The 15,245-nt window shown below is 42.2% G+C and overlaps 1 protein-coding gene across 1 annotated transcript; it reads right to left on the reverse strand.

Annotated features, from left to right (window-relative positions):
• Positions 1–575: 575 nt before the first annotated feature.
• On the reverse strand, positions 576–14,173 carry HAL (histidine ammonia-lyase). Its single transcript, XM_028747586.2, has 20 exons — positions 13,860–14,173; positions 12,884–12,944; positions 12,695–12,722; positions 12,178–12,252; positions 11,858–11,930; positions 11,645–11,711; positions 11,399–11,436; positions 11,195–11,320; positions 10,574–10,713; positions 9,182–9,229; positions 8,199–8,346; positions 7,468–7,563; positions 6,811–6,869; positions 6,490–6,570; positions 5,655–5,720; positions 5,397–5,562; positions 4,208–4,342; positions 2,547–2,655; positions 2,361–2,430; positions 576–869 (listed from the first exon to the last, which is right to left on the reverse strand). Exons 1-20 carry the CDS (start codon positions 14,104–14,106, stop codon positions 708–710), a joined length of 1,995 nt encoding a protein of 664 aa, XP_028603419.2. The 5' UTR covers positions 14,107–14,173; the 3' UTR covers positions 576–707.
• Between the last annotated feature and the right edge of the window lie 1,072 nt (positions 14,174–15,245).

Consider the following 15,245-nt stretch of genomic DNA (forward strand, 5'->3'; position numbering starts at 1 on the left):
ATATGTCGTTTTTAGAGATGACTTCACAAAGCAAGATTTATATGGCCCAGGAATCAGCATATTGGCTTTTTAATTTTTTTTGTAAGAGACCAAAGCTGGTATGGTATAGTCATCCGTCTCTGACTAGGTTCTGGAAGGCCAGGGTTTAAATCCTTACTTGGCCATGAAGTTCACTGGGTGACCTTGGGCCAGTCACCGACTCCCAGCCTAACTTGCCTCACAGACTTGTTATGGGGATTAACTGTGGGGAGAAACCATGTATCCCACCTTGTGCCCCTTGGAGAAAAAGGTGAGCTATAAATGCAATAAGGAGAGGAGGAGTCTCTGTAAAGATTGCAACATTAGATTTATTGTTCTTATAAATTTTTAAAAAAAGCTAGCTAATTTTAGTTGGCTAAATTATAGTTTGATGTTAGTGTAGTTAACTTAACTCACAAAATGAGTCACATCTGCACAAGTTTTGTCGCATCCACCCACTTGCTACAGATAAATTTAACATTCACCTTGTTTTCGTACAAAGTTCAGCCATTGTGAAATCATTCAAACTGATACGGCACTTTCTCAACGCCCACAAATATTTTCAGCTTTGGAATCTTTTATTTATTTTTTGGCCTTTGGCATAAAGTACAGAATACGGGAGTTATTAAAAACACACAGATTTTGCTATCAACTGAAGTACTGGGGTTCATTTCTGATAGCATTTACTCTTAATCAAATTCTTCTGAGTCGCTATGATGATGATGTTGGTGGCGACAGCGTGAGGCATTTTCACTTGCTGCTAATGAAAAGGCAGTAGGGGAGATTGGCCTGGACTCAGGAAGGTGCTCCCTTCTGTATTTTTCAATGTATGGTTCAGCTACTTCCCAAACCTACAGGTAGAAAGAGAGAGAGAAAGTAGTGTCAGAAGCAAAAGGCAAAGACTTAGATTTTGGACCAAAATATTGGCAGGCAACATTTCTCATACATGATCCTAATCATATACTTAAAAACCATTGGTGCAAGTTAGCAAAAAACCTACTTTCAGTAGAAATATACAGTGCAAACATCTGGACAATGTAGGCCCTGTGGGCATGCCCAGATGGTGGTTTCTGAAGAGGACTGATGTGTGTCCAATGTACATTGCCTCCACACTCCATTCCATCACTCTCTACAAGGACACACAAGACCGGCTCTATAAGGGAGGGAGGGGAAGAGGGAGCTGCATTTTATGGTGGGCCCACTTTAGCAAACAAATGCCAAACACAGCACAGGAGGCTGCTATCATTTCCACCCACCCCCTTCTCACATGCTGGAACTAATACTTGAGAAAAATGTATCCAGAGGCTGTGCCTGGCCTTAGAAGACTGTCAGGGACTCAGATATGCTGAGGGATGGCTTTGTGGAGCACGTGCAACATGTTCTTTTTGAACAATAAAACATACAACACAGAATGACCAAAAACAAGATTCTCATTTCTTTATTATGAACTTCCTGTCGGAAGCTCAAGCCTCCCTGCAGACATGCATGTTAATTCAGCTGTGGATTCCATGTGGTCTATGGCCAGACATACAGAATACGACTTGCCATTTCTAACACAACTGCGCAGGCTTCTAGTCCACTAAGAAGCACAATTTGAAGTGTTGGCTTTGACCTCTAAAGCCCTTTGTGTCTTAGGGCTCTTTGCTCCCACATGAACCTGCCCAGATATTAAACTTCCTATGAGGTCCTTCTTTGAGTCCCTTTGCCATCATTAATGAGATTGGTGGTGACCTTTGATTGGTCCTTTTTAATCACCTCTGCCTCCCACCTTGCTCTGTTTTTGGAAGATTCTCCCCAATCACCTGAATCCAAACTTTGTTATTTTTGTTGCCAGGTGAAGACCTTTTATTCTTCCAGGCTTTTTAGATGCTGTTTTAATCTGACCTGGCTCTGGTCTTAATATTTGGCTTTATTGTTCTGCTAATTATTTATTGTATTGTGTATTTATTGCATGCTTTCAATTTCTTTGATTGTGAGCTGCTTTGATTAGTGGGAAAGAAATATTTGGAATAAATAAACATGGTTCGCCTGCCCAGCTACAATCCGTCTTTCACTTTATGATAAGCATGATTTACTTCTCTAACTCCAATCACTCAAATGTTTGGTGGTAGACTTGTGGTGCTGAACAAGTGTCAAATATATGGTTTCCTCCAACCAGTTTTTCTAGATAGCAAATTAAGTCTGCTTGGTACAAGATTGTTTTCCTTCCTCATAGAATGTCGGAATAAATCATAAGCATGAGGGCACATATTATGCAGCAAGTAGCTAAACACACAGAGGAACTTTTAAAAATCATGGAGTCTCCTCATCAGACTCCATTAGCTGCCAATATCAACACTTGCCTTCTGATCCACAAGCAGTCTGTGAGCTGCCTCAATGTCTGGGGCCATGAAGCGATCTTTCATCCAAGGCCTGAAAGGAGACAAATTGAACAACTTCTAAATCTGCTAGTAGTGGTGGTAAGTGGTTAATGTTTGGCCAATGTTCTCAGAAGTTACCGTCTCTGGGCAAGTGTTTGTTTGACATACCTGACAACAGAGCGCACAAGGTCATAGACTTTTTCCAATGGGGTCGTAGTTCTCAGGGGGCGTAGAAACTCAATGCCCTGGCATGCCGCAAGGAGTTCTACAGCCAATACTAGTAAACAAAAACAACATAAAACACCATGGCAAATTCTGGTCATTTTTAAAACATTCGATGTAAACAGATGAGGATGAGATCTTAGGACTAGTGCTCACCATCAAATGGGCACATTGTTAATATGGGTTGACTGGGTATATGAAATGCAGAATCTTATATTTGAAATGGTTCTATGAATTTAGACGCAAGTAAAAGACTAAAGAAACTTAAATCTACTTTCCTATGGAGTGTGCTAATATTGTGGCACTCTGTGCAGATATATATGCACATGTGAATGATTATACACACACACAACCCAAAAGCATGATATGAAAAGCATGCAAAGATTCTAGAACAGTTTTACTGAGTCAGGACTCAAAGCCTTGGAAAGAGGAATTGTGATGCCAAGGTGGAGGTGAGGTTCTGCATCAAAGGCAGAAGAATTAACTTCTCCCTGTGGCTTGGATTTCCTAAGTTCAGAAGTCAGATTAGTTTGCCTTACTGCCACAGGGGCCTAGGACTCGTCTGTCCATTCCCAACAGCAAGGGCTGGTGGATTGGCTGGCTGGGCTCCCTCGCCTGCCTGCGTGCCTGCCTGCTTCGAGGCCGCCTCAGCTCCTGGCAACCTGGCCAGCCCCAGAGGCACCATTCACCTGCAGAGCTTGTAGCCAGGGCTGCTGCAACAAAGAGCTGGGCAAGCCTTTGGGAGACAGAGATGCAAGAGAGCATCAAAGGAAAGAGGGACAGAGGCCCGTGTTGCCCACGGCACCCTAGGGTGCCACAACACACTGATTGAAAACCACTGATCTATGCAATGAAGCACAGTGAACCAGGATCACTTCTTACAGTGTCAGTCTAAGAAACTGTGTTGCCTGAGTTGAAGGCCAAATGCCCCAAATCCACTAGAGTCCCACACTTAAAAATACATGTAGCAGCACTGACACCAATTTCTGCGTTCATCTATCTTTCCCTCAAGAAGCCAACCGAGGGAGGCTGCTCCACTCTCTTGTACTGCAGTGCCTTTCCTGATCTCTTAAATAGTTTTGGGGTCTGCATTAAGTCTCTTGCCATTCTGACCCTAAACACTTTGGCATGAAATAATGCAGGCAATTCTTAGTATTATGTCTTGTTATTGACAATCCACAGCAGTTCCTCTGTAATATTTTCTGAAATTATTTGTTATTTATAATTTATATTTGTTCCTACTTATTATCATCTTCATCTCATTTCTACAGTGTGTTTTTTTATAAACTGCAATATATATATTTATGTATAAGTGTGAAATCCAGTCAAATGCATTTTTAAAATGCAAGCAATTCCCATCGATTTCCATGAAGCTTAAACACAGTATGAAACACTGGTCACATCCACACTATACATTTAAACCATATTTAAAGCACATGGCTTCTCCCAAACAATCCTGGGAACTGTAGTTTATCTGCCACAGAGCTACAATTCCCAGCACCCTTAACAAACCACAGTTCCCAGGATTCCTTGAGGGAAGCTCTATGCTTTCTGTGTGTGGCGTAGATGTGACCACAGTTAATATCCAGTTGTGCCTATGACTTTACCTTGTTCAACGTGCTCAATGACTTTGAGTGCTTTTCTCGCAGCCCATCCTCCCATGGACACGTGGTCCTCCGTAGCGGCACTGGTCGAAAGAGTATCCACAGAAGACGGATGGCACAAGGCTTTGTTCTCGGAAACTGCAAAAGTCCAGTTTGAATAAATGGTAGCCTCTGAGGCAAGCCACCATGTAAACCAGGGGTTATCAATCTGGTCCCTACCGCCCACTAGTGGGCGCTTCAGGATTCTAGGTGGGCGGTAGGGGGTTCTACGGCACAAGCTGAATCCTCCTTCCATCGAGCACTGGTGGGCGGTAAGGAAATTTTACCATCAAGAAAGATGCATTAGTGGGCGGTATGTATAAAAGGGTTGACTACGCCTGATGTAAACAATGCCCCACTTTGAGCAGCCGTCAGTGAGGGAAATGATGAACCCAGAAACACTTTTGTAACAGTACTCTGTGCAGATCAGCAGCGTAATATCAATATATAGCATCCATAAACCTTCTTTCCCCCCAATGTAGAGGACACTCTAAAAGCGCTCACACTGCCAAGGAGGAAGACAACAGGGGAGGAACACCAACACAAGCCCTGTATTTGTGCTTCCCATAAGCATCTGCCTGGATCAGATGAGCTTCTGGGTCTGACCTAACAGGGTTCTTTTTACATGTTCAAAGCTTCCTATACATTATCTCAGCAATGTTTATCACAGTAATGCTGACAGCAGCCCTGCAAGGTATCCTTGTGCTGCCAGTGGGAGAGAGGCCAAGACTGTGAATTAGAGAATAAATGGGGAGAGAAGAGATTTAAACCAGAGACTTGGGCCATGCACACATTACTGTTAACTCTGGCTCCAGTGCGCTCCCTCCACTAAATTTTGAATCTGCATACTCAGGACATTAGGGAATATCTAGAGCTATCCTCTAGTTTCTTGTAACGTACTGGTTGCATGTGATTTATTTAAATGCCTTGACATTCTAGAAATGGCCTGGCTATTCCAGCAGTTGAATTCATGCTGGATCTAGGAATTAGGAGACACACCCCAAGTGTAATGGTCATGTGTACATAGCCCAAGACTCAAATACCTGAGAGGGAAATGCAAGAAGACTGGTCAGAGCAGCAGATTAACTCTAGGATATTGAGAGGTCTGTGTATTCAATCCCTCTGGCAGCCCCTTCAGCCATTTTGTACTCACCCAAGGATGCTGCTGTGCAGTGTGCAATCATGAATCCAGAGTTCAGGCCTCCTTCTGTGACTAAAAATGGCGGCAACTCACTGAGGGATGGGTTGCAGAGCCGTTCAATCCTCCTTTCGCTAATCGCAGCAAGTTCATGGACCCCAATTGCAAGATAGTCCAGAGCCTGAAAGATATATATTGGTTTTTAGTCATGGTTTTTAAAGCCCTAAATTGTAAAAAGTAAAAAAAAAAAGGGGGGGGAATGTTGTTAACTACCTTGGCAGGGTATTCACCATGGAAATTTCCTCCAGAAATTGTCTCCTTCCTCTCAGCAAAAACCATCTTAAGGAACACATTAAGGCTTCAGCAGTAGTGAGGTTGGCCATAGCAAAGCCCAAGTTATTCATTTATTATTGAATTTGTTAGAATTATTTCTATTCTACTTTTCCATTACAAAAAAGGCACATGTTTAAACATGTTTTTAAACCAATAATGTATGATAAGGAATATATATATTTCCAGAGGGTCAACAAAATACTTTATTTTTCATCTGGACTACCAAACTACAAGGTGTTCATATAGGACAGTGGAAGACCAGAGAGGGAGTTGATATAAGCCTCTTGAGGCAGGGAGTTCCAAAGGCTAGGTATGGCCACACACTCTCCTACATTCCTGCCAATCACACTCCAATACTAATAGGTTATAGAGAAGATCTCTCAGTAGATCATAATGAGCAAATACGCTCATATGGGAAGAGATGGTCCTTAAGGTATCCTTGTCCTAAGCTACAGGTGGGTAGCCCATGTATCTGAAGAAGTGTGCATGCACATGAAAGCTCATACCAATAACAAACTTAGTTGGTTTCTAAGGTGCTAGTGGAAGTCATTTTTTTATTTTGTTTGTCCTAAGCTGTTTAGGTTAGGGCTTTAAAGATGATAGGCTTCAGGTAAGTTAAGAATGATACGCTTTAAAACTTACGACCTAAATGCACAAGTATGCAGGATCACTTTTGTCTGACAGCTCCTACAGAAACAATGAAAGCCACAGGCCCATGTGGAACGGTGTGAAACATACACTTGACTCAGGCTGCAGAATTATGCAAAAAAGATACAGGATTGTCTGTTGCGCTGTTGAGTTCTGTGGTGATTATGTCCTTGACAAATGCTATCGTGTCATTCGCAACGCCATGAACCTAAAATAAATTTCAGATATTAGCCACATATCCTGCATCTTCGTAAATTACTGTTTTAAATACAGACCTAGATTTATTTCTGTCCTGCTCCTGGGACCTCCAAGCTTTGCCTTCCATGGTTCTAACTTTTGTTAACAAGAATAGAATTCAGCTCACTGACAGATTTGAACCATTTTCTTTACATGTGATAATTGAGTTCCTGGCTACATGTGTCAGAACCAAGTTTACGTTCAGCTTTACCTGAGGGCAGCAACGCAGTGTGTATGCATCTTGTACTCTATCACAAAATCGATGAGATTCTGCAACACAGCAAAATGAAAACGTATTATTTTAAAGAAGAAGAAAACATAGCAAGGTTTCTATTTTAATACTAAACCTCTCTAGCACCAAGTCAAAATATGAGATTTGCCCTGGAGTATCACATGTTTGGATTTATGTGAAACGTTACGATCTGCTTCCACTTTTGTAGCTTATTGTGTATTCTGTTTTAAACGTTTTACAAGAAGATATAATAAAGAAAATGAAATGAGATTTTCATATTGTCAGGATGAAGTCTGACAGCTGGATATATTTAATGAACAATTTCATTTTTTAAATATTTGGGACATTTTAGCAAGAAATGGGGGAGCAAAGTTCAAGGAAGGGCTTTCTGATGACTGGACCAGTGCTGAAAACTATGTGGATGGGGCTGAAACAATTACCCAGCTGAAGAAGAGACATTCTTTGGATTCTTGGCCTTTAGCAAATTATATCCAGGACTTAATTATTTTTTCTTACATACTTTTGAGGGCTAGATACAGCATTTTAAAAATAAAACTGAGATGAAATTATCAGATTGTTCCAGCTTCTTTTCTAAGCAAATATGCCAAGTATGTATCACCCCAAATGGCCATTCACCTGCTATTTCAGAGGGATGGTGATCAGAATCTAAAAGTGACCTGAATCGAAAAGCCACCTCTATCTGCCCTCGATGTGGTCGCAGTGCATGAATATCTGTTTTAAAATAAAGATAGAGAGTTACAGCACAACACTTATCCCCTCTCTTCAAGTTAAGGACAGTTTTGCAAGCAACACTTGGACAGGTGTATTAAGCCTGGGACTATAGTTACGTGAAATCTGCAGCAAATGCTACAGTGTGGAGTGATTCCGGCCAGGATTCTAGCCAGCCATGCCCTTTCCAGTATATTCCATTCCATTTGCCTCTCAGCCTATATCAGCAACATTCAGTGACACTGAGCATGCTCAGTCTCTCTCGCTTACATTGTTTTGGATGGTTCTACAAACTTTGTGGTTCTCCTAAGCCTACTGGTCCCTGGCTATTATGTGTGGATGGCACCATTTTGGCTACTTAAGAATCCACACTTGGAGACTGAGATGTTGGAGCTTAGTATATATGAGCGGGCTTTAAAGCAGTATAGATCACTTAAACCGTTTTCCATAGGGCGTTAGCAGACACTAAAAGCAATGACGTTGGTAGTTCCTACGGTCACAATTCTGCTGGCACCGTGAAGATCAGAATCACATCATCACAGAAATGTGGGAGAAGCAACAAAGCAAATACCCAAAGCCCCAGATTTAAGTATGTTCTGTAAAAGGGACCTAGCAGCCTTAGAAAATGCAATACCAACCAGTATCAAAGGCTCTTGTTGTGCCCTTCAAAACTTCTAGTGTGAGGGCAGCCACTATGTCAGCTTGTCTAGCAATTGCACTGGCCCTTTCAACTGCTTCACATCCTAGAGAAGTAATCATTTGCGTCCCGTTTATAAGAGCCAGGCCCTTCAAAGAAACAGAAAGCATTAATTTTCAGAGACTCTCTCTGTATAAAGACACATGCGTTTCCCCCCTCTCCCCTCACAAGCAACGGCTGGGGGGAAATAGGGACATTCCGGGATCAAATGAGAAGCTGGGGTTGCTTTCGTAATTCTGGCACAGTCCCTGGAAAATAGGGACATTTGGAGTTTATGAACTTGACATCCGTTGCTCTGGCCTCACCCACAATTGTCGCCACTGGAGTGAAAAAGATTATCCCGACTTAAAGCCGCTTCACCGTAAAAGTGCCTTCTAGGGAACAGTGCAAATTAGAAATGCTCCCTTTGCCATTACGATACCCGTCAAGGCATCCCGATTTGACTGGGACATCCCGGAATTATAGAAGCCGCCCCAGCTTCTGATTAGATCCCATAATGTCCTGATTTTGGTGCTGCTCTCTCTTGAGAGTCAGCTGGCTCCCACGAGAGTTTGACACTGAAGGATTCACATCTTTCACGCGAAAGGAGGCGGCTGAGCTGGAGCCCGGGGGGCGGGGGGAGAGGGAGCTGCTGGTGGCGCAGGCCAGGCCACCACCACTGATGGAGGAGAAGACAAAGACAGGGATGGCAATGGGGATGGGGAGGAGCCACTTTGGGGCTCGCTGAAGGAGCTGCTGCTGGTAAAGGAGACAGGGGGCTGGGGCGGGGAAACCCCAGCCGGCTCGCATGTGCGTTTGGCACTAAAAAATGTGCACCCCAATTTTAATCAGCAGAATATTGGAGGGTACGTATGACATGGTCTAGCTACATAGTACATGCTTCCGCCTACTGGACCACTGCTGAGATTCTATGCATTTTATTACCTCTTTGGGCTTCAGTGTAATTGGTTTCAGTCCATGAGCTTCCAGCACCTGTAAAACAGTATCAGTAACAAACTTATTGGGCTCATCTTTTGTTACCCCATAAATATTTTTAATTACTCTACTGAGAAGGAAGATGCCCGAGCAGAATTGAAGAAGTGGCTTCAAGGATGTTTCGACACCCATAATTTAAAAAAAACTAATGGTTTAAATTAGTAGTAGTTTCAGTTCCATACATGGAATCCCACTTCTGCATTCTTTTAACATGCCCTTTCAGGCTCATGTAGTTCCTCTAGTTTGCACCGGAAACAACATATTCGTTTTAGGAAGCCTCTCCCTATATCGCCTTATCAGCATAAAAATAAATTAAAAACATGACCCCGTGTTTCCTTCTGAGCTGCAATTCTGTGCATGCTCACTTGGCAGTGAGTCCCAGTAAAATCAGTGGGACATGCTTATAAGGAAACATTACCACAGTTGCTGTCAGAATTCATTTATGTTCATCATTTGAAACCATTTGAAGTTAACAGACCCTTTGCTGGCAGAACATTTCGGCTTCAGAAAAGTTCTGGCATTTGCATGCTATCCTTTGCTTTGTCTATGGGTTACGACATCTATATTAAAAACCATGGTAGACATTGTGCAGGATCATTTGCTCGTGCTACCAGAAAATCATGAGCAGCACTCAGTCACTGTCACTGAACAACAGAAGGGCACCTTGCCACTCCCATCGTGCTACAAAGCCAGCAAGACATTCTGGATAGATTATTTCTACTGCTGTCTGTTCCAGTTCTTCAGCTTGCAGTTCTCCATACATGCTGATCAGTAACGTTAGACTTAGAATAACAAAACACTGGATGCAATCCCAATCAAATTTTTGCTCTTGCACTCTTCCTTTGGGGGGAGGGTTAGAATTAAAAGGTACACAGGTACAGAAATACCATTGCACATGCCCAGAATGGAAGAAAGTAAGTTGAAAGTGGGGAGTAGTGGTTGAAGGCAGAAAATACAGCTTAGAAACATTCCATCAAAGAAAAAGTGGACAATCTATGAAAGCTCTAAGACTTTGTGGGAGGCGGGACAGTGGACAGTGTGTGGATGGTCGTGTGCCACTCAAGCACACATTAAAAATACATTCTGAACATTCAGTTTGTGACACAAAGCCTTCATATGTCTCCCTGTTGCACATCTGTTATAATTGGTCAATAACTCTTCCCCATTAAAATCTAGGACTGAGATCCTACATTTACTTATAGGATTGCATTGTAAGAAGCCTAAATTTATTACAAATCATTAATCTGCAAAGCATCAGAACGAAACACCCCTCTTCACCTTCCACCGTTCTCACGAATGCTTCAGCAAACCAAAAGGAACCAGCAGAGCATTGTCTCTTACATATTTTGCATCAGCCCATCCACTCTTTGGAGACCACATCTTCCCTTCTCCTATGAGTCCCAGAGCAAGATGGGAAAGAGGTGCTAAGTCTCCACTGGCTCCAACAGTCCCTTGCTCAGGAATGTAGGGCAGGCAGGATGCTATAAGAACAAGAGGGTGAGGGAGAAGCAGACCTTGGTTACAGAAATACACATACCATAATTCACCCTGCCCCTTGAAATTTAGCAGTGAGCTTTACTCCTAGTGACCAGAAGGAGTGCCTTATGCAAACCAAACTTGCCCATTGCCTTTCATAGCTACAACATTCTATTGACCACCAATATCCCAAATGGCACTGCCCTTTTCAAGGAGACAGTCCACAGCACATTGCATAGGCCTTGCCTCTCTTGGAAAGTATATTCTGAAATCAATCTTTCTTTAGAAGCTGCAGGTGCAGGTTAAACTGCAAGGCACAGGATGTCTTTGCACAGTTCTAGGTACAAATGGGAAAGTTGCTGCATTTTTTTGGCACAAAGTGACAAAATTGGTTTTTTGATGGGAGCCTCATCCCCTTTCAAAATTATGCCTATTGCACTGAAAGCTAAACCCTGCAAAAATGTGGCATAGCACAGATTACATTACCGTTAAATGCTTCAATGACTTGGTGAAGAGTTTCCAGTGATATTCCACTGTATCCTTTTGCTAAGACATTGATCCTTAGAGCTAAGAGCATACGAGATCTCTCTGGAATCAAAGGCTTCCCAACACCTGCAAGGATAAACAACCACCTCAGTATAGCCTAGAATAAATTGTAGGAAAGCATCTGGAAGATCTGCTCTTCCTTACCTGCAGAATGTGACCGAACCAAATTCACTTGAAGTTCCCTCAGAGGGAGAGAGAAAGAAAAAAGAACACAATACAATTAGTTCCAACTGCAGGCAAAGTTTTCAATTTCTTGCAAAAACGGAACAAATAAAATTGTAGACAGAACGTTTAACCAATGGAAAGTAACCTCACTAAATAAAACATGTTAGAATCTGTTTGGCTGCATTTTCTATAGGTTTCTTTTGTAAATTTAAAAAAGAGACATACCATAGCTTGCTGTTTGGAATAACAGTTCGTGCAAACTTCCCAAAACCTGTAGTAATTCCATAGACAACTGAAAGAAGAATGATAAAACAAATGCTTTACTTGCATTTTTTAAATGAAAAAATTGCAATTGAATATATGTAATCACTTTTACATATATTGCAGTACTCCCAACTGCTCACACCCAATTTATAAAATAAAGTAATTAATGGTTACCTCTCTGTTCCTTTAGAATACTTTCAATAACATCTCTTGATTCTCTGACTTTAGTTTCAGCTTCAGGGGTTAACTGGAAATAAAATTGCCTTTATATATATTTTTATTTCGAGCTAAAATGCAAATAAAGTATCTACAGGGGTGCTGTCACTGTAGGACATTTGGGCAGAGGTCTAGGGCCCCACTCAGGAAAACATGCAGAAGGGCCCCCAGATACAACAGGGCTGGCTAAAACAGGAAGTGGGTCAAAGGTCCAGGGTCTAAAATCATCTAAATTCCACCCCTGGGTATTTTAGAGTTATAATCTTTCCAGTACTCACCTTAATCTTATACAGCCCCTTTCCTAAATTGACTAAATCCTGTGTTGTCAAATGGTTCCCATCTAAATAAATATACTGTATAAAAGAACAGCATTAGAATAAGAGAATACGACATGGATAAACGTAAATAACCAGTTGTGCTATGTGGACACAGTATTTATGTCTCTGTACAGTCAGTGTTGCTACAGTGGGAATATCACATTTTCATATAAGTGTTTAAAAGAACTATTGCAGTTAATTTTTTTCAGCACTTCAAAAATCTGTGACTATGTTGTATGTTGCATTACAGAATTGATTTTTTTTTTAAGTTCTATTTCGTTGCTATTTATTGTGCAGCACAAGCCTGTTAATGTTTTCTCAGAAGCAAATCCCATTGTGTTAAATAGGAGTACAGGCACATAGCATTTAGCATAGTATATATAGCAGACTTAGAACTTAACACATAGGGAGGAGAATTAAGGACAGGGAAAGACATAATTCAAACACCAGTTCTTCATAAGTTACTCTTGCTCCATACCTGTTCTGGTTCTCGATATTTACTATATCTGAAGCACAGCATAGGAAAATATATAATGTAATACAAGATCATTTAGATTTCAGTCCACATTTGCGGGTATAGGAGAGACAACATGCGAAAACTAAGTTCCCTCGACTTATGAGGCCTCAGAAAAACAATAGACCACCACCACATTTTTAACAAGGATACAAATGAACACCCTCAGGCTGTGATGGAATGAAGTCTGGGGACATTACATCTCCTTGTATCACTGAAAGGAAAGAGAGACAACCATCAATGACATTTTGTTTATTCTGTGGCCAGCGTAGTTATGCTTTCACAGGCTATCTCTGTAATCAGAAGTGTATTTTGCTAAGCATTTGGAATCGCTCCTAAACGCCTTTATTCCATTTTCTCACATGAGAAGCTGTGGCTCAGTGGTACTCTGGGAAACCATCTGCTCTACATGCCAAAAGGTCTCAGATTTAATCCCTGGCATCTCAAAGTAGGACTGGGAACTGCTTGACACTCCAAAGAGTAGCTGCTGGTCGGTGTAGACAATCCTGGCAAGATGAGCCAAGTGTCCGACTTGGTGTGAGGCAGCTTCCCGAGTCTCTTTGCACTTCTGATTTCCAACCAGCAACTCCAGTATGTAAGCAACATATCAATGGGGCCTGGATGTGATCAATCTACTATATGATCCATATCAGTGGGGGTGTCTGATTATTTACAGCAGAAGCCGAAAGACCCACAAGCTACTGCTTCAAAGACCCTATCAACTAATTTATGTATGGCAGTGAGTTGGAAACGAGGAGGAATAACACAGCACAAAATGGAAGCAATTGCTTCTTTTCTTCCTCTATTTGCTGTAGTCAAAGTCTGGGATGTTACAGTTAATGAGATGCAGAAGACATCCCAGTTTAAGTCCAAAGTATATCTGGATACATGTGGAGTTTTCTTTCAGCCTACCAACATGGAAAATGGAAACAGCACTCTAAGCAACCCTTGTGAAAATAACTGGCACGCTTAAAATACATGCTAGCCCCCCCCCCCCGACATTGATGGTATTTGGAGAGACTTCCCATCACAATATCAAAACATTTTCATTGTTTCCTGCCAAGTGTTTCCCTTTGTGAACTTCTCCTTAATATGTGCAAACATTGCAACTTGTCTTCCGCTTACTTACCAACTTCCACAAATTCATTGTCCTCGAGGGCATCTTCCAAAGTATCATCCTGATCCAGCAATCCAAGGCCTTTGCAACGGCGGACGTAGAATTGTACTTCCTCCACAGAACCAAAGCCTCCATTGTCAGGCTTGTTTTTCATGTAACGCCTGACGGCTTCTTTCCCCAGCCACCTCACTGTGCTTGCGCCACTTCGGCAAGGCACGGCAAGCCATTCCCCTCGGACATGCACCGTGTACCTTGGCATGCTTGTCCTCCGCCTGGGCTTGTCCCTCCACTGCGGAGGGTCGGTGTGAGCACCGCATAGGTGTGCAATCTGCAGCACATGCCACCTGACTGAATTCCACTGTCCCAATCAGAAAAGGCCAAAAAGCTACACACCCACCCGAAAGTTCCCTCACTCTGCAAACAAGCATGTGTATTTAAGCCAAGTATCAAATCACACACACACACACAGGTGACACATACACACCCCTATCACAACAAAGCAATGAGGAAACGGGAAAAGACGAATCCAAAGCTATGTACACATTGGCATTTATTCCGGACTCAGTGCACTCCCACATCCATGCTCCAACCTTGCCCTACTAAGTTCATTATAGAACTTCATCTCCTGATAAGTTCAGCAAACAAGCTGTTTTCAGTTTTAGGAAGATGCTTCAGATGTTTTTCATTGGGGGAATGATTGAACCTGACCCATGGACCCTTCCAAAAAATTGTTATTTAAGTAGCAGTTGACATTTTATGCTGCTTCCTGATAGCCAATATGGCTCTACTGACTTTATCCATTACAGTAGTACCTTGGTTTACAACCATAATCAGTTCTGGAGGTCAGTTTGTAAACCCAAACAGGTTGTAACCTGTTTCGCCAATGGGGCCTCCAAAAAAAAATTGTTCTTAACCCAAAAAAAAAGGGGGGGGGTTGTAATCCAAAGAAAGGTTGCAAACCGAGACATGTACTTCTGGGTTTGACGTGTTTGTAATCCAAAACGTATGCAAACCAAGACGTATGCAAACCAAGGTACCACTGCACTTTGTTTTTATTCATAGATTGCAAGTCAGGGATGTGGATTCTTTTTAGCTTAAGAGTTATTCCCCTCCACCCCGCCTTAGAGGAAGTCTTCAGGGGGCCACACTGACAATAGCGGGCAAATATATTTGTTGCCCTTGCAGAGCAGGCTGCATTTAAGCCTCTCTCTCTCTCTCTCTCTCTCTCTCTCTCTCTCTCACACACACACACACACACACACACACACACCCCCTCTCAATCCACCTGAGCAAGAGGAATTATCATAGTTCAAGGACACACTCCAGCTAGGCAAAAGCAATGGTGAAAGGTTTACCATGTTTGTTATAAGCCATGCTGGAGGTTCTGCAGAACCATCT

This window comes from Podarcis muralis, chromosome 10 (genome assembly GCF_964188315.1).
Source record: "Podarcis muralis chromosome 10, rPodMur119.hap1.1, whole genome shotgun sequence".
Lineage (NCBI taxonomy): Eukaryota > Metazoa > Chordata > Lepidosauria > Squamata > Lacertidae > Podarcis > Podarcis muralis.

Excerpts from the sequence above, each read along its gene's own strand:
- HAL (XM_028747586.2), bottom strand. The coding sequence starts at position 14,106 with ATGCCAAGGTACACGGTGCATGTCCGAGGGGAATGGCTTGCCGTGCCT. Across the intron at positions 12,945-13,859 it reads CAATGAATTTGTGGAAGTTG|TGATACAAGGAGATGTAATG; the intron begins GTAAGTAAGCGG and ends CTTTCCTTTCAG. Across the intron at positions 9,230-10,573 it reads GATGGGCTGATGCAAAATAT|GTGCTGGAAGCTCATGGACT; the intron begins GTAAGAGACAAT and ends ACTGTTTTACAG.